This window comes from Giraffa tippelskirchi, chromosome 2, assembly GCF_054371585.1.
Source record: "Giraffa tippelskirchi isolate mGirTip1 chromosome 2, T2T-mGirTip1v1.2.pri, whole genome shotgun sequence".
Classification (NCBI taxonomy): Eukaryota; Metazoa; Chordata; class Mammalia; order Artiodactyla; family Giraffidae; genus Giraffa; species Giraffa tippelskirchi.
In genome coordinates, this window is record NC_137276.1 from 177,058,093 (window position 1) to 177,083,045 (window position 24,953).

The 24,953-nt window shown below is 38.8% G+C and overlaps 2 protein-coding genes across 14 annotated transcripts in view; one reads left to right on the forward strand and one right to left on the reverse strand.

The window, feature by feature from the left end:
- Positions 1-384: 384 nt before the first annotated feature.
- The window catches only part of SLC35A5 (solute carrier family 35 member A5), a 35,260-nt gene continuing 10,691 nt past the window's right edge, over positions 385-24,953 (reverse strand). For 6 of the 11 annotated variants that reach the window (XM_081542079.1, XM_081542051.1, XM_081542071.1 and 3 more), the window contains 5 exons: positions 16,918-17,016; positions 15,453-15,586; positions 12,719-12,786; positions 3,471-4,251; positions 385-2,057 (listed from right to left, as the gene is read on the reverse strand). In XM_081542079.1, coding sequence (XP_081398205.1) covers positions 1,989-2,057; positions 3,471-4,251; positions 12,719-12,786; positions 15,453-15,586; positions 16,918-17,016 — 1,151 coding nt within the window. In that variant the 3' untranslated portion in view covers positions 385-1,988. The remainder of the gene's footprint in view (positions 2,058-3,470; positions 4,252-12,718; positions 12,787-15,452; positions 15,587-16,917; positions 17,017-24,953) is intronic. The other 5 variants (XM_081542119.1, XM_081542097.1, XM_081542108.1 and 2 more) reach the window with 1 other exon arrangement.
- ATG3 (autophagy related 3) overlaps positions 22,681-24,953 on the forward strand; it is a 36,606-nt gene continuing 34,333 nt past the window's right edge. For all 3 annotated transcript variants that reach the window (XR_014068926.1, XM_081542145.1, XM_081542135.1), the window contains exon 1: positions 22,681-24,930. Coding sequence is in view for 2 of the 3 variants with exons in the window: in XM_081542145.1 (XP_081398271.1) it covers positions 24,784-24,930 (147 nt within the window). In the remaining variant the exon portion in view is untranslated. The remainder of the gene's footprint in view (positions 24,931-24,953) is intronic.

Genomic DNA, 24,953 nt, shown 5'->3' on the forward strand with positions numbered 1-24,953 from the left:
TTCCTGAAAAGGAAGGTGAAAAAAAGTAACTGTAAATGAGAAAATCAACCTCTATGAATTAGTGGAATCTGCTATTTAATATATTCTGTAGGCAATACCTTCACAAATAATATTGTTGCAATTTTATCTGTCTCATAAGTATGTTTTGTATGCTGTATTTCTTCAAAGTGAGGTCTTCCTAGAGCTGATTTTCTTTGCCTTTAAAATGAACTGCCATAATAAGGTAATCTTCCTGCTCACAGTACTCTGATGGAAAACCTATGACTAAGGTTAAGAATTTTGTTATTCTCAGAAGTCAAGATCTACTGAAAGAGAAAGTTTTAAAAGTTTTGAAATTAAAAATACTCTGTATTCCACCTCATATGACAAAGTGGCAACACAAGATAAGGGTTTAATAATTATTTTATTTATAAATTTCCACAAACTCTTCCCATTCATATTATTCTGGCTATCACAGATGGATTAACAGTATTATCGTACACTTATCTGCATGAAAATTAGGGGGGAAAAGACATATAAACTGTATGAAAATGACACCTTAAAGCTCATATTTACAATATAATACTCTGTAAACACACAGGCCTATTAGCTGAAGTCAGCTCTTGTCCTATCGCCATCCAGCTGTTCAGTCTTGGGCAAATCATTTGTTTCCTCATTTTTAAATTACCTATCACCTGACTTTTCTAACTCATAGACTCAATTGGATGCATGCAAAAATATCTCTAAAAATACCATGCAGTTTAAGTGTGAAATAAGTTACTATAAAGTGCTTTATTTACGACTAGCCTTCCCCTTTTTAGAGTAACACTATTCATATTTCAGTAAAAGTCATTTGTTTGTTTGCAAAGCGACTCTTAAAAGGAACTCTTCGGCACTAGTCTTACCGACAGTCTGGCATGATCTGAAGCCAGTGTCTTAAACTTTAGGAACAGAATATGCCATAAATACATATAATAATCATAGCTTCATTTAATAACTAATAAAAGTGGCTTGTTAATTCTCTGAAATAGAATAATCCAAAAGTGACATGCTCAAACTGTGGAGAAAAAACCCATCACAGCTGGTTTAAGTGATGTAAAATACAAGTGATAACTAAGGAGTGGAAACCAACTTTCACCTAAATTGAAGCTTTTCTGTATAGAAAAACATCAAAGGATAATCACTAAAACTAAAATTCCCTGAAAATTTCTAAAAATTAAAATTCTGAGATTTTTGTTGAAAATTTTGTTTCTTTGGCAAAATATTTAGCACAGACTACATTATTCTCAAATCAATGTTGTGGCCTTCAAGCAATTTTTTTAGAAAGAGTCACATTGCTTTTTAATTACAAAATGACTATCTCCATGACCTCAAAATTCAAAGGACAACCTAAGTGATATTTATAATGACGAAAAAGGGATGACTATGGCATGCAGAGCAGAACTACACAATTATGAATATCTAGCAAACTGATCTCTATTTGTATACTTACAGGGTAAAGCTAACATGATCACAAGGTTTTTTTGGAATGGAGGAAGAGGAAAATAATCTGCAAATATATCTTGACTTACTCAGTGTTTGGGTGCGTGCTCAGTCACATCTCTTTGAGACCCCATGAACTACAGCCTACCTGCCTCCTCTGTCCATAGAATTGTCCAGGCAAGAATACTGGAGCAGGTTGCCATTTCCTACTCCTGGGGATCTTCTCAACCCTGGGATCGAATCTGCATCTCCTGTAGTGGATTCTTTATCGTGCATCACCTGGTAAGCCCACAATGTACTAAGTACCACGTCATTAATGCAGTCTCCATACTATTACCCTTATGTCAGTTCCTCAGAACTTTTTAGCCTTTAGGTCCTCTAAGCTTTGGTTGGAATTATTTAGGGAATGGTTAGATATATGCAGAGAGCTTTATGCTTTAGAAATGTTCTTGGTTTATCAAAGTGAAAAGATAATTATCACACATAGTGAAAATGTTTGTGAGAGCTGCCAACTATTTGGGTACCACTTATACAGTATCTTCATCTGATTCAATATCACTCTTGGGTTTGGTAAGTCTTTCCAGTTCTTCTCCATCCTAAAAGGAAACATGAAATCAGTAATTAATTAGGACAAAACTAGAAATGCTCCATTTTTAATGATTAGTAACAAGAACCTTTACTAACAAATCATGGATTTTATTTAATTAAACTATAATCTGGCTAATGAAATGGAATAAATACTTATTCTTAGAAAGTTAATTTTAGACATATAATGAGATCATAAAAAATTGGAATGCATTTCAATGTATTTGAATTTCAAAGTTAACAAGAGCAAAGTAAAGGGCGCCCTCTGCTGGTCCTGAAGGGAAATGACTAAAGGTTGCAGAAATAGGTATAAACTAGGCGTTGTTACCCAAATTCATTTTCTTTTACCTAAAAAAGTAGGGCAAACAGTGTTATTAGACTTTTGGAAAAGAATACAGAATTTATAAATCTATACTCTGACTGAGATTAGAGCAGGCTTCTAGTTTTTCCATCTTAAGAATCTGTCGTATTATCACTTCAGAGGCATTAATGAGGAAGCTCTGCCATGAACTCTAATAAGCAACAGGCTAACTTTCCCAGAGTAAAATGTTCATTGTATGAACTATCACATGAAGTATGTTCATGGTGCGAACTATCTCGTGTGTTCACGAGAACTGTAAATGTAAACCTAGATAGAGGACTCTATTTCATGTTTTATTTAAACATATATCCCACTCCTAACTTGAGCCTCCAAAAGATCACTATTCATTTGCTAATAGTATGACTGGCAGACCTTCCTAAAACAATTATAAGCACTCAGAATAATATTCAGAATAACTGCACATGTACTTTTCTAGAAAACCGTTTTGGTCAACGTGCAGAGATCCTTTTGGGGACCACCTTCTTAGTGAGATAAAAACAGCCTGTCCTTCAGGCACACTCTGGTTTATGAGTAACTACCAAGAAGCAAGGAGCCAGGCTTTCAATTTAGTGATACATTTAACAAGCCTTACTAATGTTGAAGATCAGCTTTTTTTATAAATGAAGCTTTTTTCCTCAACTATGGTGGAGTAAGAAGAGTAATGAATGGATAAGAAGTCAGACCTCATGGGTTTGTTACAAGTTCTTTCACTTATTATCTGTCACCCAGTAAGCCTCTCAGAGTCTGTTTCTTCATTGTAAAACTATGGAGACTAGACAAGATAACCTATGAAGCATTTCTGGCTCTATGACTCTATAATAGTCTATGATACAGCTAATGTATAAGGCCCTTGACACTCCGATTTATAATTTTTTTCAACCCGACAGTATTATCAGGAGCCCTTACACACAAGGAGTCCAACAAAGTTGGACTTGCCAGAGTTGAATGATTTTTAAACTCACAGAGATTAGATATGTCCTGTGATAAAACAGCCCTGATCTATTTCTTTTCTCGTATAACCACGCTTTGAATTTGGGAAGCAGCAGCATCCTCACAAACTTACCCCACTGGAGCGCTCCCAAAGAGTGCCACTTAGATCTCGAATCCTTTCTTTCCTAGGTACATATTCCACACCTTGAGGATTGCTGGCATTGTAAATAAGTATTGAGAGAAGAACTGATGGGGCTTCTAAGAAAAACTGCAGGGAGGGCCTGAAGTCAAAGACCAAGACAGACACTGTTGTGATCACGACAGTGGTGACCTGTGCCATCAAGACATGGAACATGTTATCCAGGAACTTCAGAATAAAGGCCACTGAGAGGCCCTGGAATGCAGTTACAAAAATAAGGGCTACTGAAAATGCATTGTGGCCATAAAAAATCCCGCAATTCTTAATCTGATCACGGTTACTGCTCTGAAGGCCCAGGGTCAGTCCATTAAAAAGAACGCCAAAGAAATAGAGTTTGCTGTTCTGTACGAAAATGCTTTCGGTGAGTTGGTTCCCTTCCTTCAGTATCTTTTCATTATAGATATTGGCCATTGAAGAAATAAAACACTGGACTATAATAAGAACATGGCCCAAGCCAAGACGGATGTGACTGAAAACTCTGGCCGTCGTGTTCCACTGAGCTTCAGAAAATGTCCACTCCTTTGCTGTGCAATTGTCTTTCCTGGGACACTCCCTTTTGAAGAGAAGACAGGAATTGGATGGGCTGAAGAGGGCGTCATGATGAAATCCATGTCCTGCCAGGCTATGCTGTGAGGTCTCAGTCCCAGAAGTGAGGGCCACAATAGACAAAAACAGAATCAGGAGGGAAGCCCACTGTATCCCGTTTAGATGCCTCCTGTTCAAAGATGAAAAACGAGATTTTTAATTACTCATTTTCCCTCCTCCCACATCAACTGTTTCTACTGAAAACTCAATTACTTGAGTACTTGGTTGCCTGAACCACACCATTTTTGCTAGCATTCTCTACAATTCAAGTTCAAAGGAAACCTGTTGGGTGAGTCTGCTTCTTGAACTTGTTATTTTTATTCACTTTTTAGAGTAATTGTCTCTTAAGGCTATCCAGTCATTTCTCCTAGTTGTTGTTTAGTTGCTCAGTCATGTCCGACTCTTTTGCAACCTCCCCTAAGCTCCTCTGTCCATGGAATCTTCCAGGCAAGATTACTGGAGTGAATTGCCATTTCCTCCTTCAGGGGATCTTCACATTGTAAATTTCCTTCTAACTTATATGTTTAACCAAGTCTCCTTTCTACCTTGAGAGCTGATCTTAGTTGTTTGGTACAATCACTTTTTATCTGGGAATAAAGTACGTTAAAGCAGGAATTCTTAATCTAGTTTCCATGAATCAGAAGAAAACGTGATGAACTTTTCTGTAAATTCTAAGTGTGTGCCAAAGGTTCTACAATACATAGGTGAATTTCTGGCCTTCCTCACCCTCTCCAGGAGACCCTTCAAAGCTCTGTCAAATTTTCAAAAGTATTCATGACCCAGAAATGATTTAAGGATGAAGCTAGCTCCCTGATCCATAGCCTCATCATAAGGTATTACACCCCAAACTACTGTTGGCTAAGACAAGTTAAAAATATATATATTTTTAGTGTTTCAGTTGACAAAGTATTTATTTACTTTGTAACAACACATGTTGAGAAAAAGAGGATGTAATGATTATTATTCCATTTTCTGAGTTCAGTTTAATAGATATTTAATGAGTAGCAACTATGTCCTAGGCATTCTGCAAAGAGAAAAAAGACTTGGTCTCCAGTCTCTAAGAATTAACACTTTAATAGGGAGAGTCATACCTAAATGATGACAATATAATGTGTGGCATGTTATACACAGAAATAGGGTACATTGAGGAAGGAACACTTGAGTCTGTAAATAGAATCAGGTATTGCTTTGAAGAGGAGATGACACTTAAGCTGAAAGATGAAAAATAAACTGAAGTTTGTCATGTGAAAAGAGAGTTGGTGATATATCCAGGCAGAGGCAAGAGTCTATGCAAAGGCTAAAAGAATGTACATTGACTAAGGAAAGAGGAGGATGGCAGTCAGGTGGGAACAGCCAAGGAGGCTTCTGGAGGTGACAACATCTTCAAGTTTGAAGATCAGTCAGTTAGATGAAGAAGAGGGATACCAAGAATAGAGCAACATAAACAAAGGCCGACGTGTAAAGCAACAGGTGAGAACTAGAAGTAAGAATTTTGGAGCATTCGTTGAGCATCTACCATGGGTCAGGCAGTTTGTTCTGGGGCAGGAAATGGTTCTCAGAAGTTAACTGACTTCCCTAAGGTCATGTATTCATGAGAGCAAGGAAGCAGTCTGAGTCATGGTTTTGTTAAGTCCTCCTCCTGGACCAATGCACCTCTTATGTATCAATACAATTCTGAGTACCGAGTATGCCTATATGGGAATACGTCTGATTTCACCAATGCTTCCATGGTTTCATGCTGTGAAACTGCTAACTACACAGTCTCAAAAGCAGCACTATCTGAGCATAATATCATATGTCTTCTTGTGCAGACACTTTCAAATAACCAGATCTAGCACTTAGTGATTGGACTAGCATAGTCCTACTTTAAGAGATCAGAAACTGTTAACTAGTCACTGACATTTCTGAAGATGCAAGTGGTAAACCTTCAGTGGTAGAAAGCTAACGTGATGGAAATTGAAAAGACATAGATGAGGTGCTCAATTCATAAGAATCATCCTACAAGTGATTACTACGCATCAAGATAAAAGAGGCAATGATAATACTCTACAGGTCCTTTAGAAGCTATAGATTTTCACTAATATTGTACTAAGAAAAAAGAACCTAAGAAAGTAAAGCCTTATACAAGCTAAATCGTACCTACTACAAATAATTACTCATTCTAGAATGTTCTAGGGAAGATTAAAAATTACTAAGGCAGCCAAAGATGGAGAAGCTCTTTACAGTCAGCAAAAACAAGACCAGGAGCGGACTGTGGCTCAGATCATGAACTCCTTATTTCCAAATTCAGACTTAAACTGAAGAAAGTAGGGGAAACCACTAGACCTTTCAGGTATGACCTAAATCAAATCCCTTATGATTATACAGTGGAAGTGACAAATAGATTTAAGGGACTAGATCTGATAGACAGAGTGCCTGATGAACTATGGACAGAGGTTCGTGACATTGTGCAGGAGACAGGGATCAAGACCATCCCCATGGAAAAGAAAGGCAAAAAAGCAAAATGGCTCTCTGAGGAGGCCTTACAAATAGCTGTGAAAAGAAGAGAAGCGAAAAGCAAACGAGAAGAGGAAAGATATTCTCATCTGAATGCGGAGTTCCAAAGAATAGCAAGGAGAGATAAGAAAACCTTCCTCAGCGATCAGGGCAAAGAAATAGAGGAAAACAATAGAATGGGAAAGACTAGAGATCTCTTCAAGAAAATCAGAGATACCAAGGGAACATTTCATGCAAAGATGGGCTCGATAAAGGACAGAAATGGTATGGACCTAACAGAAGCAGAAGATATTAAGAGGTGGCAAGAATACACAGAAGAACTGTATAAAAAAGATCTTCAGGACCCAGATAATCACAATGGTGTGATCACTCACGTAGAGCCAGACATCCTGGAATGTGAAGTCAAGTGGGCCTTAGAAAGCATCACCAAGAACAAAGCTAGTGGAGGTGATGGAATTCCAGTTGAGCTATTTCAAATCCTGAAAGATGATGCTGTGGAAGTGCTGCACTCAATATGCCAGCAAATCTGGAAAACTCAGCAGTGGCCACAGGACTGGAAAAGGTCAGTTTTCATTCCAATCCCAAAGAAAGGCAATGCCAAAGAATGCTCGAACTACCGCACAATTGCACTCATCTCAAACGCTAGTAAAGTCATGCTCAAAATTCTCCAAGCCAGTCTTCAGCAATACGTGAACCGTGAACTTCCAGATGTTCAAGCTGGTTTTAGAAAAGGTAGAGGAACCAGAGATCAAATTGCCAGCATCTGCTGGATCATCGAAAAAGCAAGAGAGTTCCAGAAAAACATCTATTTCTGCTTTATTGACTATGCCAAAGCCTTTGACTGTGTGGATCACAATAAACTGTGGAAAATTCTGAAAGAGATGGGAATACAGACCATCTGACCTGTCTCCTGAGAAACCTGTATGCAGGTCAGGAAGCAACAGTTAGAACTGGACATGGAACAACAGACTGGTTACAAATAGGAAAAGGAGTACGTCAAGGCTGTATAGTGTCACCCTGCTTATTTAACTTATAAGCAGAGTACATCAAGAGAAACGCTGGGCTGGAAGAAACACAAGCTGGAATCAAGATTGCCGGGAGAAATATCAATAACCTCAGATATGCAGATGACACCACCCTTATGGCAGAAAGGGAAGAACTAAAGAGCCTCTTGATGAAAGTGAAAGCGGAGAGTGAAAAAGTTGGCTTAAAGCTCAACATTCAGAAAACTAAGATCATGGCATCTGGTCCCATCACTTCATGGGAAATAGATAGGGAAATAGTGAAAACAGTGTCAGACTTTATTTTTTGGGCTCCAAAATCACTGCAGATGGTGACTTCAGCCGTGAAATTGAAAGACGATTACTCCTTGTAAGGAAAGTTATGACCAACCTGGATAGCACATTTAAAAGCAGAGACATTCCTTTGCCAACAACGGTCCGTCTAGTCAAGGCTATGGTTTTTCCAGTGGTCATGTATGGATTTGAGAGTTGGACGGTGAAGAAAGCTGAGCTCCGCAGAATTGATGCTTTTGAACTGTGGTGTTGGAGAAGACTCTTGAGAGTCCCTTGGACTGCAAGAAGATCCAACCAGTCCATCCTAAAGGAGATCAGTCTTGGGTGTTCATTGGAAGGACTGATGTTGAAGCTGAAACTCCAATACTTTGGCCACCTCATGCGAAGCGCTGACTCATTGGAAAAGACCCTAACGCTAGGAAGGATTGGCGGTAGGAGGAGAAGGGTACGACAGAGGATGAGATGGCTGGATGGCATCACCAACTCGATGGACATGGGTTTGGGTCAACTCTGGGAGTTGGTGATGGACAGGGAGGCCTGGCGTGCTGCGATTCACGGGGTCACAAAGAGTCGGACACGACTGAGAGACTGAACTGAACTGAGGATGAAAATAGATTTTCAGCAAAGAAAATATAACAGTAAGTCATTTTGTAAAGTGAGCTGAGAATCTGTGCTCTTAGAAATGATGACTGATGATGCACAGAAGAGTGCTCCTCAGTTTAGGGGATGGACTCATGCAGAAGCTGAAGCTCCAATACTTTTGGCCACCTCACCTGAGCAAAAAGCTGACTCACTGGAAAAGACCCTGATGCTGGGAAAGACTGAGGGCAGGAGGAGAAGGGGGCAACACAGGATAAGATGGTTGGATGGTATCACCAACTCAATGGACATGAGTTTGAGAAAACTCAGGGAGATAGTGAAGGTCAGGGAAGACTGACGTGCTGCAGTCCAGGGGGTTGCAGAGTCAGACACAACTTAGAACAACAACAGTAGACACTCAGTTGACCTCTCCACTGCTCTGTGAAACATTCAGATTGATGTGCAGAGCTGAATGCTTCTGGCTGGAAAGCTGCTTGCTGAACATGAGGGCCTCTCCTCCCAAGTGAACTGTTTGCTCAAAAAAAGTGTCTGTTCCAAAATGTGTTTTTGCCAGGTAAGCTCATTATTCTAATCATACATTTTAATGATTATAGAAACCATAAATTATGTGTGAAAGAAAAGGATTGCCGTTTTTATGAAAACTAAGTTGAAAGCTTTAGGAAGATTAAAAGCAAATCACAAGATTAAAAAAAAAACACAACTGCCTTTGAATTAGATGCAGGTGAGTTAGTTTTAAGATTGGGGAATGAATAATAAAGAATCTACTATAAAAATATTTTTAAGGCTTGTTCCACTTTAAAGAAATTGGAACTGGAAACCATGGATGATGTGTAATGAAGGTAGCTTCAAGCAAGAAAGAAGCCAAAGAACTCCCATCGGCAAATCCCAGACACACACAAAGGAAAGGCCTTAGTTCTTTATCAAAGGAATGATGAATGGAAACTCACATATCCTAAGTTAAATTTTCTAAAGTGTGTATATATATGTACATACATATACACACAATACGTATATACACCATATTTGGTGGTGAACCAAGGCAGAGCAAGAAAATATTTAAGTGGAAAAATACTTTTTTCAAGAAACCATACATCATACCTTTCTAATTAGCACAGAAGATGACCAGGGACATATTTATCATGAGAAATTACAAAAAATATTTATCACGTGAATGAATGGTTTGGGAGAAATGCTTATATTACTGAGTGGCACTTTTGTTTTTCCTGCTACTTCTGAAAGTAAAGTTTACCGCAACTTCCAAGATACCCATCAAAGTTTCAAAATGTGTTTTTTAATAATTTTTTCCCCCTGCCCTTTGAAGAAATCAGGAAAAACTCATATACATTCTTTAGGTAAAAGTAAGTGCTGTTCCTGGTTCTGTTCCCAAATCTCGATGTTCAGGTTGAATTATTATTCCCTAAAGCCTAGCAAACAAGATTATACAACCCTGCCAAGCCTTAAGAGCAAACCAATGGGGCTTTGAGGCATGCTCGTTATATTTCTACTTTGAATCATTAGTTATACTTCAAAGAGGGAATCTATGCATTCACATGGGGTTTAGAATAAGACATTTGGATAGTGGTATTTTTCTTTTTCTCACTTTCAAATTCTTACAAGTAAATTCTTGCATTAGTCATCGGACTTATTTTTTTTCTACTTGTATAGCCTTATATTCTTTACCTGTATGGGAAAGGTATTTGATGGCTTTGCCAGAGTCAAGTGTAAGACAAGATCTTCAATATTCTAAATGAGTTATTTATGGCAAACAAATTAAGAATTTGTGATAAAACTCAAACTATTTTTAGGTCAAAATTTTATTGCAAAAGACCATCAAAGAGTCACAAAAAATTAAGTTACACAGGGGAAAACAAGCAACATACATCACCACCAACAAAAAGATCAAAACAGAACAAAGTTGATTTTAAAATGTACTAACAGGTAATACTTAAAAGGTATTTCCATAAAATACATTATTAGATTTACTATAATATTTCAGCTCTACTATTTCAAGTAACTTCAGGGGTGATTTGTGAATTACTCAAACTAAGACCCACTCTGGGAACTAAATTAAAGCTTCTGGAAATAATAAAAATGGAGTGATTTATTGTTTCTTTAATCCAAGTAACTTCTAAGTATTCAAAACAAAGAGATATTCATAAACTTAAGAGAATGAACTTCCAGTTGCAGAGGGAAAGAATGGAGTGAACGGATACTAGGGAGTTTGGGATGGACATGTACACACTGCCATATTTAAAACAGATAACCAACAAGGACCTACTGTATAGCCTGGATGGGAGAGATGTTTGGGGAAGAATGGATACACGTACTATGTATGGCTGAGTCCCTTCGCTGTTCACCTGAAACTATCATAACACTGTTAATCGGCTATACCCCAATACAAAATAGAAAGCTTAAAAAAAACAGAGATACTAACAACAAAGTAAACAAATGCTTAGGAATCAGTATTACTGCTTCGAATATTAAAAGGTAAAATACGTGAAAAAAAAAGTTTGAACTATAGTTCATAATGTTGTTTACCCCTCTGCCCCCAGCCTAGTCACCTAAACTCCCTCCTCTGCAGCCAAGGGGAGCTGCCCAAAGGCTGCAAAATGCTTAGTGGCTCCGGGCTCCAGGCAGACCCAGCCTAACTGCACCTACAATTAGGGGTCCTTATGGAATTAAGTTAAAATAGGGTGGAGAGGCCTTAGGGTTTTCTGGTCACTGCCTGATGGAAAGCCTCCCCGCATAGCTGCCACATGGCAGTAAGGGCACCCTGGGCAGGGCTTTTCCAAGTGGCCCTCACCTCAGCCTATGGCCCTGCTCATGCTCTGGAGTCACTAAAAAATCAACCAACCAACTCTGGGCACAGCTAGAGCTACTGGCCAATCTCAAGCCAGGCAATAACATACTTTTAACCTTCTCTTTGGTAAAATCAGTTTTAAATTAATGTAATTTTGGCATAATACTTATGCATTACATAGTAACACCATGCATAAATTATCATTTCATGGTAAAAAACGTTTTTTTAACTTAAAGGTAAAAAAAAACCTCAATCAACACAAAACAAAAAATGCATGTTTTTGTAACCACTGCTCCCCTAATAGTGAGCCTTTCTATGTGTCAGAGCCAATAATTTTTCCTTTATGGAAATGAATCTCACATAAAAATATAATTGCTTACATATGTCTTCTCAGAAGCCAACTTTTATCCTACTAAGTGATATTCATGCTGATTTTAAAGACTATAAAATGCTTTTGGATTAGCATTCTTTACATATTAGTTGGACTGAATTATTCTCACAATTCATAAAGAAAGAAAGTGATGCAAAAGCAAACTTCAGTTACTCTAACATTTAAATTGGTTGAAATGCTATGTTCATTTTTTCCCCATATCTTACATCAACCATTAAACTGAATGCTTCCTCAAGGTAAAAGAAAATCTTTCAAGAATATCATATAATTTCTAAACTGAATGCATCAAGGGATTCCACAATAACTGCTGAGTGCCTATGTACCAAGCCTTTCACCCTTCTGTGCACATCAATTACGAAAACACTCTGTCACAGTACACTGAGAAAGAAATTAAAAACAGCAAGTGAATGTGAAATTAAAACAATCACAACACATATAACAAAAAGTTATTTTATTTTCCATCATCACCACCATCATTAAATAACAAATTAAACTGGAATTAAGTACCCATATCCTATATCACCTTAGGACATTCTGGCCTTTGCTTTGCAGCACAGCCTATTTAAACTTGATGCAAATCCTCTGTCAGTTAGAGCTTAAATAACATACTTATCTCAAGGACTTTTAATAAAGACAATTTGTCACTTTTTATCATCTCCAAACTCCAAATAACAAATACATTAATTTTAGGAACTTCTTGGTTCCCTATTAATGTAGAGAGATTCTGTTAAAAAAGAAAAGCTAATGAATTATTTGTTGAAAATCTGGCACTAAAAATTAAAATAATTAAAATCTAGTCATTCTTCTCTTTTTTTGAGATGCTAAGGAAAAACATTTCAAACACTGAATCGCAGGCTAACACTGCAGCTGCTTTCCAGATGGGTTAGACAACCTGCCCAATACACAAAGCCAATTAGCAATAAAATCCTGGCCTTGGGATTCAAAGGGTATATCATCTGAAACAAGGTGGTGCCACTTTAAAGTATGATATATGCTTTCACAACAAGTTACTTACTTCAGCACTATCCTGAATAGGAGAGCTGTTGTTATAATGCTAAAATTTGAGAAGATAACAGCCATGGCCTAGAAAGAAAGAGAAGATAGAGTTACAATCCAAACAAAGCACTGACCTCAGAAATCTCCCAGCTTGGTGCAAGTTCACCTGACAAAAAAAGCTTTTTGGTCAAAACCCAGAGGGGTTATTAGGGCAACTACTTCACTAGAGGATTAAATTCTATTTTTATTGCTGGTTGAATTTATGCAGATATGATCAAATCATTGTACAGGCTTTGAAAATGTGTTGAAGTTCAGCAAATGCCCGAGTAATAATCTGTATGAGCAGATCTGGAAATACTTATAAACTCTAAAGGTTTAAGTCCAGAAATAATGGTTACCATGACTATAAAGCATCCTTTTTCAAGCTCTTAAAGAGATTTATATAGTCGTTTAACGCTGATTATGTGGATAGAGAGAAAAGCCAAATACTGTTAGGCTCCTTTATACATTAGGAAGATACAGGTACAGGTTTTTAAGCATTTTTAATGTTCTAGAATGAAATCAATTTATTTGGTTCAACTACAGTGATTCAGTATCAGTGATTCATTACCAAACTCATACTTGACAGTCCTTTGGATTTATTCCCATTGTTCTGAACAATGGGAAAAAATTAGAAAGGTGCTAGCGCGATTTTTACAAAGGTTTGTTTCTCTGAATTTAGTCAAATTGCACATATGAGAATATGAATCTGAATATATGTACATTTTGGCCCAGAAAAAGTATGAAATTTATCAGTATCCTCATAACTGGATCTGACAATGTTATTTTTAAAAACAAGTCCTACTGCCTTCCTCCTGTCACTTTACATTGATTAAACCCTAAAGAGTTTACACAATCTATACAACCAGTAAACATGACCAATATACAGCTGAATGAGAGAAATGAGTAAATCCAATAAAAACTAGCAAAAACTCCAAGAATACAACATTGCTCTTTTTCTACTGCATTTTTATGGGAACCATTAATTTGAGGTTTTCTCTGTAGATGAATGCTTGCAAACCCCTGGTTAGGAGACGAGTAAGAGGAGGTAAGAAAAGTATGTGGCTGCTAAGTTGGAAAGTGGTGGCTCTGATCAGTCACAGTAACAGCAGTGCAAAGGTACACAGTGAATCAGCCCGCTGGCCTGGAGCACTGTATCCACTCTGTCCAGGCAGTGGTACACAATAAACAAAATATCAGAGCTCTATGCCCCCAAACTGCCATGCATCTCTAATTCTTTCCCACTAGGCTTGGGCACAGAAGAACACAGAATATGAATGCCAAGGGATTTATTTTGTAGTATCTGTGGTTGTAAATTATCAGGAAGGAAGAGCAAAGCAATAAGTTGTAAGAACAGGAAGCTGCAATCTTGCTTCAGTACTGGGGATTTAGCAAAGCGGTATAAATTTAGAGCTAGTCTGTTAGATACCAACGAAACACAACAAACATATACTTGTTGAATGTGAAAAATTATGTCGTTGGGTACAGGAATTCTCAGATCTGAAAAACAAAAGTGAAAGAATTTAGAAGAGGACACACTTTAGATGCAATGAACGCTTACTAATAAAATGGACCACAGACCCGAAGGAACTTCAGGTGCTCCTCTGGCCCATGTCCTTGCCTTTGGGCTAGTATGGTAACACTATTCTATTTTTATGGAGCAGTTTGGTTTTGCTTGGTTCTAATTTTCTAAATTGCGCAAAAGAATCAAACTCCTGTTCTCCACCTCAGTGCCTTCTTGGACCCTCCTTTTCACCCCACTCGCAAACTGATTTGGCTATACCTAAAGAGTCTTCAAATACAGGATTAGCGTCAAAAGAAATCCTACTTATAATCAAAATGAATGAATTTGGTCTTTAAATGAAAACACATTTTGTTAAATGCAGCAACAGAAACTTTCATTTTATAAAATAAAATTATAGAGAGGAAAAAATACATGTGATCCCAAATAAATAATAAGTAAAAGCAGAAGTGTGTGTTAATTGCTCAGTCATGTCCAACTGTTTGAGACTCCATGGACTGTAGCCTGTCAGGCTCCTCTGTCTATGAAATTCTCCAGGCAAAGAATACTGGAGTGGGTTGCCACTTCCTGCTCCAAAAGCAGAAGACCAAAGTTTAATTCTGATTACTAGTGGCTCTCTAAATTGGCATAGGGAATGCCAGGAGAGATAAGAAGCATTTCTAGTATTATCAGTTATGGATAGTATTTAGATTGGGAGGATAGAATCTTTACCCTTTAACAACTTGTTGGTTAAATGACAGGACTAACACAATAAGAAAATCATACCAATAGAATACATATAAACCACATTAAAACAAGTATAAGAGCAGTACACTGAGAATATAATTTTCCAAGTTGAACACTGGAGTCAGCTTGGAGGTCCTGGGTATTGAGATTAGCATTAGAGGTGCGTGACCACAGGATGGCTCAGAAAATAGGCAGACAGGTTAAGGTTACACAGAGATGGCTCTAGATTCAGGGATCATGAAGCAGCTCCCTCAGATCAGTCAGCACAGTTTAATACAGTTATCTTTCACAGTGGGAGAGTCTGGCAAGTGGATTGGCTGTGCTCAGGTGATTCTGGTAAAACCTTAGGAAGGCCAGTGAGGCAATGAGAAACTAACAAAGGCAAGGAAAACAAAAAAAGAAAAAGGTTAGTTCTGGGATTCATTTCTCTTGTCTTTTCAGTGCTATTTTGTCATTATTTACTTACAGGCTGAAGATAGGAAAGGACATAGAAGACAATCAAATTATCCAGGAAATAAAGAAAGGCAGGAATGGACCACTTCATGAAATTATAGAATTCCTTCCAGGAACCACATCTCAACTTTCTATTTCGATGATCTTCTGGAGAAAAGAAATACAGCAATAAATATATGACCTTGATAAGAATGCACATACTTTTAGAAAAAGTAATTTACATTGACTCCTGACACAATTCTTTAAAAGAGGCTTAACAAACTTGCTTTCATAAGTGACTATTAGTCTTGAGAAATCAAGGACAACACAGGATTTCATTACTGTCTTTCTTCACCCCACCACTGTGCCCATCACTGGTATCAGCAACACCTTAGGAATTACGATTTGCTTAATTTCTGCTAACCTGAGATGGATGTATCACTGAAGAATGCAACTCAGGATACCCTTATGGTTTCTCTTACTACTCTGAGCATAAAGCCAAAAGAGATCAACCAGTTAAAAATTTTAAGTGGAAAGAAAAATCAATCACTCGTGCTGTAATTTTTTTACCCTGGGGGGCTGTGTGTGGGGAGTGGGGGAGGGAATCACAAAAGGGAGATACTAACTAAAACTTAAATAGAGGGGAGTAGATAAAATTAACTTTTACTCATCCTAGTATGAGTTATTATCCTATCTCTAGGTTTCCAAAAACTTAACAAGGTACTGTAACAGAGAATGTAAAATAAAATAAAGATAGAAGTCAATTTAAATTTAAGCCCTAGTAAATAACGCATAAATTTTATGAGATAAGAAATGTATTCTACCAACTAGAAATGTTGCACAGACTGAAACTTTTGAAAATGAAAAGATATCTTTTGGGGCAAGTCTTTAGCAGTCCAAGTTCTCTGTTTACCTGATGTGGGAAGGCAGACCAAAGTGGTAGAGAGGTAAGGTTCAATAATTGGAGAATTAACAGCCACAAAAGGCTACTTACTTTAGATGTGAGGAAGGATTAGTATCCTTATTTGATAGCTAATGAAACAGGAACTCAGAAAAGTAAAATAATCTGTCCCAGAATACAGTCTGACTTCAAAGTGGTATGCTGCCTCCCCTAAAGGAAATGTGGACTACTGTCCAGTATGCTACATATCAAGTTACACAGCAGTGATTTAAATGATCCTGAACTTGAATACAAACTAACTCCTCCCTATGGGATCCACCACAGGAATAAGTCAAGAGGCAGAGCAGTGGACAGGATGCTAGGACATGTGGATTGGAGTTGGGGCTCTGCCCCCTCCTACCCAGTACCACCTCACATTTTCTGTTTGAGCCTGTTCCTTACCTGCCAAACATGGGTAATTGTACTTCTATTTGTATTTTAGCATCCTAATATATACAATTAATGGGCTAGACTAACTGACATAAAATTTTCCTTTCAGTTCTAAAATTTTTTGATTCTCTGATTTTTAACCAGTATATAGTACCATGTCAAGACTCACCTTTCTTTAAAACCCAGAATGACACAAGTGCACAGAAAACCAGCTTTACCAGTTCTGAGCACACATTCACAGTAGTTGGAAGATAATCGTATTTGTTCTCTGAAATGAAACAGAAATGTTTTTTAACTATAAATTTTGGTCTACATAATACTTGTTGTTGTTTAGTTGCCCAGTTGTGTCTGATCTTTTTGTGACCCTATGCACTGTAGCCTGCCAGGCTCCTCTGTCCCTGGGATTCTCCAGGCAAAAATACTGGAGTGGGTTGCCATTTCCTTCTCCAGAGGATCTTCCAGGGATTGAACCTGCATCTCCTGTATTGGCAGGCAGATTCTTTACCATTGAGCCACCAGGGAAACCCATATAATGCTTACATATACTAATAATCAATAATTTAGAGCTGTTTCTAAACTTAATAGTTAGATTTAAATACTAGTTACATTAAATTTCATCTAGTTGGCTTTGTTCTTTTCGATGTTTGAATCAATTCACCTAATGTGTTAGTTAGCCCTACCTCAGTCAGTATTTTATTATCCTTGAAATTGAGAACTCTCTCTCTCACGTTTTCATTCAAGTTGTTGAAAAATGTGCTGAGAGGGCTAGGGCTACCAGCAAAGAAAGCTTTGTGGTATGGCATTAGAGACCACCTTCTAAATGGACTATTAATTAACAATCAGTGCCTGACTCATCAACCAGCTATCAACTTATGTGGCTGAATTATTACCCAGCTCATGGTTCCTCTGTTTGTCTTATTTGCTTTGCTTAAACCAACATACATTCTGTGATATTCCCTAACTCAGAGGTTTCCTACCTGTTTCATATCATGGTACACATGTAAAACATTATTTGTTAGGCACTTTGGGACAAACAGATGCTGAGGTAACAAGAAGGAAGCACCAAGAGGCAACGGCCCAGGGCTCTAGGGTGGACAAACACGCTCTCAGACACATCCAAACCCACTGACACATTAGGAAGAGATGTCCCACCTTACAAGTCAATCTACTTAGGAAATGAGATTTGGTTAGTATATATACTGACTTAGCTGTTACTTCTTTTTTCCAAATGCTTACAAACAACTTGTTCTATAATTTTGCCAAGGACAAACAAATTTTATCCAGTACTATTTTGAGTAATGTATTTTTTAAAAAATATTTGCTTGTTTCCCTTGGTTGTCATATGAAAAACCCAAACTGGCCAAGTAGAAAGGAAAAAAGCCGACTCAACATTCTTTCTCCCCAGAACATCCTTTCTTCCTCTTTTCTGTGGTTTTCCCTGACCTTCTTAACCTATGCATAATCAATCCTTTATTCACCTCCAATCCTGTAGCACTACTGTAAGCAGATGAAGTCGGGGGTCCCTGGAGAAAGAGAACAGGCATGGCTCTCTTGACATAAGAGATGCCATTTTTAGTTTAAGTCATCTTGTGACCTAAACTTGGCCACAATGCTTATCTTTGAACAGGTCTCAGTAATTAAGAATCTTATGGAAACAAAAGAATGTAGGAATCAACTGTTATCAGTCAAGAAAAGTGACAATGGTAAAGATATCAGTTCATAAGATATTCGACCATATCAGTTACAAAGACAGTTCAGTTTCAATGGTAAAGATGAGACTGCAGTGTTCAACCACCAGGTCAACCAGAATCTACGGGATGATGATGCTGACCTTTTCTGCCCCTTGCAACTTCAGCCAGCTAAAGTCTGGATTCTGTCAATAACCCAAGCCCCTTCATAAAATGCAGCTTAACTTAAAACTTCCCCACTTTTGCTGTTTGGGGAGACACTGCTTTGGGAAAGCTCTCTGGTGTTCTCCTTACTTGCTACAAGTAATAAATCCTTTCTTCTCCTGATCTTTGGCTTGGTTGTATCTTTCGGTTCAACACCCACCAAGAGATGAACCCAATTTTCGGGTAACTACCTATAAATCTTTTAACAGTGCTTGTAACATTGTATTATGGTTATTTTTTATGTTGTATGTCTTACCCTTAAAATGTAAGCTTCTAATAAGACAGGGACTATGTTAGCCATCTTCCTAGACCTGGCAGTTAAGTGTTCTGTACTTAACAGGCACTTACTTAACTGCCTCTTAAACTTCGTCCATCATTAAAAGCTTAGCTAAAAACATCTCTTCCTCCCTTTTCTGAGCTGAAAGCTAGACTGAAATCACATTCTATTATCCTCCAACATACCTGCATTATTCTCTGGCATGATATACATGAGCATACATGCACACACAAAAACGGAGGGCCTCAGACCACAACTTTCAAACTCTTGTCACCGCTCTTTAACTAACTCATTATTGTTTTTTGTTTTTTTCCTTGCATTTCTCTCATGGCTGATTCCAAATCATGCCATGGTATCATTCCACTCACCTTCTGCCCACACTCACAGTTTTGTCTACACCATACCCATCCTTACTGGTTTCTCTTCAGTCCCACAGAGGACAGCCATGGCCTCACTATTCATCCATTCTCCCCATTAAAACCTTCCCTTCTCATCAGGGGCTTTGCTACAGTAAGTATTTCCTCTGGCTTCAGTGTATCTTTTTTGTCTTTCTATTAACTGCCTTCTTTTCCTCTCCTACAAATATGCTCAAAATTACCAACTTAAAAAAAAAAAAACTCCATTACACCCACTTTCCACTCAGATCTTGTCCCCAAACAGTCTGGTTTCTGATCCCACCTCAGTACTCCAACTATCCAGTCCCTGAGATAATACCTTCTAATTAGTAATTCCAAAAGGCAGGTTTTTTTTTTTTTTTTTTTAATGGCTTAAAACAACACAAATTTATTATCTTACAATTCTGTAGGTGAGAAGTCCAGTTCGCATCTCACTTAGCTAAAAGCAAGATATTGGCAAGTCTGTGTTTCTTTCTGGAGTCTCCAGGAGAGCATCTGTCTTCTTGACCTTTGCAGCTTCTGTGTGTGTGCGTGCCCAGTTGCTCAGCTGTGTCCAACTCTTTGAGACCACAGGGGCTGTAGCCTGTCAGGCTCCTCTGTCCATGGGATTCTCCAGGCAAGAATACTGGAGTGGGTTGCCATGCCTTTCTCCAGGGGATTCCCTCAAGCCAGGGATGAAACCCACATCTTCTGAGGATCCTGCATTGGCAGGTGGATTCTTTATCACTGAGCCATCTGGGAAGCCCCTGAGGCTGCTAGAGGCTGCCTGTATTCCTTGGCTCCTGGCCCTCTTCCTCCATCTTCAGAAGTAGCAACATCAGGTCAAGGTTTTCTCATATCACATCATTTCTGACCCTTTTCTGCCTCCCTTTTCCATAATGAAGGACCTTTGTGATTAAATTGGGCCCACCTGGATAATCCAAGATAATCTCTCTAAAGTTTAATCCTTATCTTATCCTGATATTGCAATTCTCTCAGGGTCTTCAAACTCCCTTCTACAAGTCATGTGCATTTAGTTCTCTCATCTTTCTAATTCCTTCTTAAGATCCTTCTGAGTGTTCGCATGCCTGTTAACTGTTGGCATTCCTCAGATTTCTATCCTTGACTCTTATTTTCTCATTCTGTGTGCTTACCCTGAATGAGCCCTCTGCTCATCAAATTTTAAATGTCAATATTAATGTTTCCAAATCTGTATTCTAGAACATTTAATGTTCACTAAATATATCCACATGAATAACTATCTTCTATTTATTCACTAAACTGGCAGTTCCTTGACATGTGTGAAGTGCTAGACATTGCAGGACACAGCTCCTGGTCTCATGTAAGGTACAAGAGCTAAAATTTTAATCTCTATGAGCTCTGTCCAATCTCCTCTTCCTCCTTGGTCTCCGTCTCAGTTGGGAGCATCATTACTCTACTGGGCATCTAAACTAGAAACCTCTGAGTGAGCTATTCAATACTTCATCTCCTTCAATCGCCACATTCAATACACTCTCCAAGCCCTGTCTTTTTTTTTGGTCATACCACACAGCTTGTGGGATCTTAGTTCCCTCGACGAGGGATTGAACTAGGGCCCTCTGCAGTGAGAGAGTAGAGTCCTAACCACCAGACCACCAGGGAATTTTCAAGTCCTGTGTTTTCTATGTTTAGAATATTTCTTGAATCTATCCTCTTTTCTCTACTCCTACTTTAAAATCCTTCATTAGTTTTCATCATCTATGGCTCAAATTTGTAATAACTCCCCAACTGGCTACTTCTCTTTTCCTTTAGTTTTGTCTTCACCCAGCTATTGTAACAGTCTTTCTCATTTTATCCAGCTGTTTACAGTTCTCCAAGTATTCCCTGTCCCCCAGAATCTACAGCCTAGAGAATAAAGTGTCAGATCCTTAGCATGGCCTATGGAGTCCTCAAATCCGTGATTATTAGTGCCCTCTCAAGCCAAGCGCTCCTTCCTCCCCTCCTCCAAGTCATTAAAATTTTTTCTCAGTAATTCTGAATGACATGTTCTTACAATCCATCCTGCTTCTTGACACATCTGTCCATTTTTACAGGCTGCTGCTTCTGTTTTGAGTACCTTTGCCCCCCTTGTCTTCTTGTAGGTCAACTGTCACCTTACCAGGGAAGTGTTCCCTGACCTCTCTGCAGTCCACATCATGCTCTCAGAGAGAATGTATCACCTTTTACTCTAAACTACCTCTGCATCTTTGGTATAGAACTGCACTTATTATACTGTATTTTCTTGATGCATTTACATGTATTTCTCTACTAATAAACTGTGAATTCTTGAGAATAAGGTCTACATCTTATGCATTTTTGAACCTTACTACTAACATTTAGCCCAGGGTGAATTAAGCTGTTAAAATATAAATTTTTACATCAGGAATAATAAAATATTTCTTGAGTATGTATTTACCAAAGCTAATGTGGGCAAGAATCCCTTAGAAGAAATGGAGTAGCCATCATGGTCAACAAACGAGTCCAAAATGCAGTACTTGGATGCAATCTCAAAAACGACAGAATGATCTCTGTTCGTTTCCAAGGCAAACCATTCAATATCACGGTAATCCAAGTCTATGCCCCGACCAGTAACGCCGAAGAAGCTGAAGTTGAACGGTTCTATGAAGACCTACAAGACCTTCTAGAACTAACACCCAAAAAAGATGTCCTTTTCATTATAGGTGACTGGAATGCAAAAGTAGGAAGTCAAGAAACACCTGGCATAACAGGCAAGTTTGGTCTTGGAGTACAGAATGAAGCAGGGCAAAGGCTAATAGAGTTTTGCCACGAGAACGCACTGGTAATAGCAAACACCCTATTCCAACAACACAAGAGAAGACTCTACACGTGGACATCACCAGATGGTCAACACCGAAGTCAGATTGATTATATTCTTTGCAGCCAAAGATGGAGAAGCTCTATACAGTCAGCAAAAACAAGACCAGGAGCTGACTGTGGCTCAGATCATGAACTGCTTATTGCCAAATTCAGACTTAAATTGAAGAAAGTAGGGGAAACCAGTAGACCATTCAGGTATGACCTAGATCAAATCCCTTATGAGTATACACTGGAAGTGACAAATAGATTTAAGGGACTAGACCTGATGGACAGAGTGCCTGATGAACTATGGATAGAGGTTCGTGACAATGTACAGGGGACAGGGATCAAGAAAATCCCCATGGAAAAGAAATGCAAAATGGCTGTCTGAGGAGGCCTTACAGATAGCTGGAAAGAGAAGAGAAGCGAAAAGCAAAGGAGACAAGGAAAGATATTCTCATCTGAATGCAGAGTTCCAAAGAATAGCAAGGAGAGATAAGAAAGCGTTCCTCAGCAATCAGTGCAAACAAATAGAAGAAAACAACAGATTGGGAAAGACTAGAGACCTCTTCAAGAAAATTAGAGATACCAAAGGAACATTTCATGCAAAGATAGGCTCGATAAAGGACAGAAATGGTATGGACCTAACAGAAGCAGAAGATATTAAGAAGAGGTGGCAAGAATACACAGAAGAACTGTACAAAAAAGATCTTCACGACCCAGATAATCACGATGGTGTGATCACTCACCTAGAGCCAGACATCCTGGAATGTGAAGTCAAGTGGGCCTTAGAAAGCATCACTACGAACAAAGCTAGTGGAGGTGATGGAATTCCAGTTGAGCTATTTCAAATCCTCAAAGGTGATGCTGTGGAAGTGTTGCACTCGATATGCCAGCAAATTTGGAAAACTCAGCAGTGGCCACAGGACTGGAAAAGGTCAGTTTTCGTTCCAATCCCAAAGAAAGGCAATGCCAAAGAATGCTCAAACTACCGCACAATTGCACTCATCTCACATGCTAGTAAAGTAATGCTCAAAATTCTCGAAGCCAGGCTTCAGCAATATGTGAACCGTGAACTTCCAGATGTTCAAGCTGGTTTTAGAAAAGGCAGAGGAACCAGAGATCAAATTGCCAATATCCGCTGGATCATCGAAAAAGCAAGAGAGTTCCAGAAAAACATCTATTTCTGCTTTATTGACTATGCCAAAGCCTTTGACTGTGTGGATCACAATAAACTGTGGAAAATTCTGAAAGAGATGGGAATACCAGACCACCTGACCTGTCTCTTGAGAAACCTGTATGCAGGTCAGGAAGCAACAGTTAGAACTGGACATGGAACAACAGACTGGTTCCAAATAGGGAAAGGAGTACGTCAAGGCTGTATAGTGTCACCCTGCTTATTTAACTTATATGCAGAGTACATCATGAGAAACGCTGGGCTGGAAGAAACACAAGCTGGAATCAAGATTGCCGGGAGAAATATCAATAACCTCAGATATGCGGATGACACCACCCTTATGGCAGGAAGTGAAGAAGAACTAAAGAGCCTCTTGATGAAAGTGAAGGAGGAGAGTGAAAAAGTTGGCTTAAAGCTCAACGTTCAGAAAACTAAGATCATGGCATCTGGTCCCATCACTCCATGGGAAATAGATGGGGAAACAGTGTCAGACTTTACTTTTTTGGGCTCCAGAATCACTGCTGATGGTGACTGCAGCCATGAAAATAAAACACGCTTACTCCTTGGAAGGAAGTTTATGGCCAACCTAGATAGCATGTTTAAAAGCAGAGACATTACTTTGCCAACAAAAGTCCGTCTAGTCAAGGCTATGGTTTTTCCAGTGGTCATGTATGGATGTGAGAGTTGGACGGTGAAGAAAGCTGAGCTCCGCAGAATTGATGCTTTTGAACTGTGGTGTTGGAGAAGACTCTTGAGAGTCCCTTGGCCTGCAAGGAGATCCAATCAATCCATCCTAAAAGAGATCAATCCTGGGTGTTCATTGGAAGGTCTGATGTTGAAGCTGAAGCTCCAATACTTTGGCCACCTCAAGCGAAGGGCTGACTCATTGGAAAAGACCCTAATGCTGGGTAGGATTGGGGGCGGGAGGAGAAGGGGACGACAGAGGATGAGATGGTTGGATGGCATCACCGACTCGATGAACATGGGTTTGAGTAGACTCCGGGAGTTGGTGATGGACAGAGGGGCCTGGCATGCTGCAATTCATGGGGTCGCAGAGAGTCGGACACGACTGAGCGACTGAACTGAACTGAACTGAATAACCTGTACTGTTCCACTGATAATGTAATTAAAATAGTACCTTACAAATGCCAGGTGCCCAAATATATCTCCTGTCCATTTCAAAATAAGTTATATATTGCTATAGGCTCAGAAACACCTGCTGACTGAAGCAACAGTCAGATGTTATGATCTGTTCTGCAAAAGTTTTGATCTGTACTTAACTGACCCAAATTTTACTCAGCATCAAAAATTTTTCTTGGTAAGGAATGCAAGACTAAAGAATCATATTTAAACATGTCTTATCATTTACATGAAACAGAGGGCTTTTAAAGATGAAAGTGAAAGTTGCTCAGTCCTGTCAGACTCTTTGTGACCCCATAGACTGTAGCCCTGAATTGTAGCCCACCAGGTTCCTTTGTCTATGGAATTCTCCAGGCAAGAACACTGGAGTGGGTTGCCATTCTCCTCTCCAGGGAATCTTCGCCACCTAGGGACTGAACTGGGGTCTCCCACATTGCAGGCAGATTCTTTACCATCTGAGCCACCAGATGGTGGCCAACTTTTAAGGGTATTATCCCCATTTTATACACA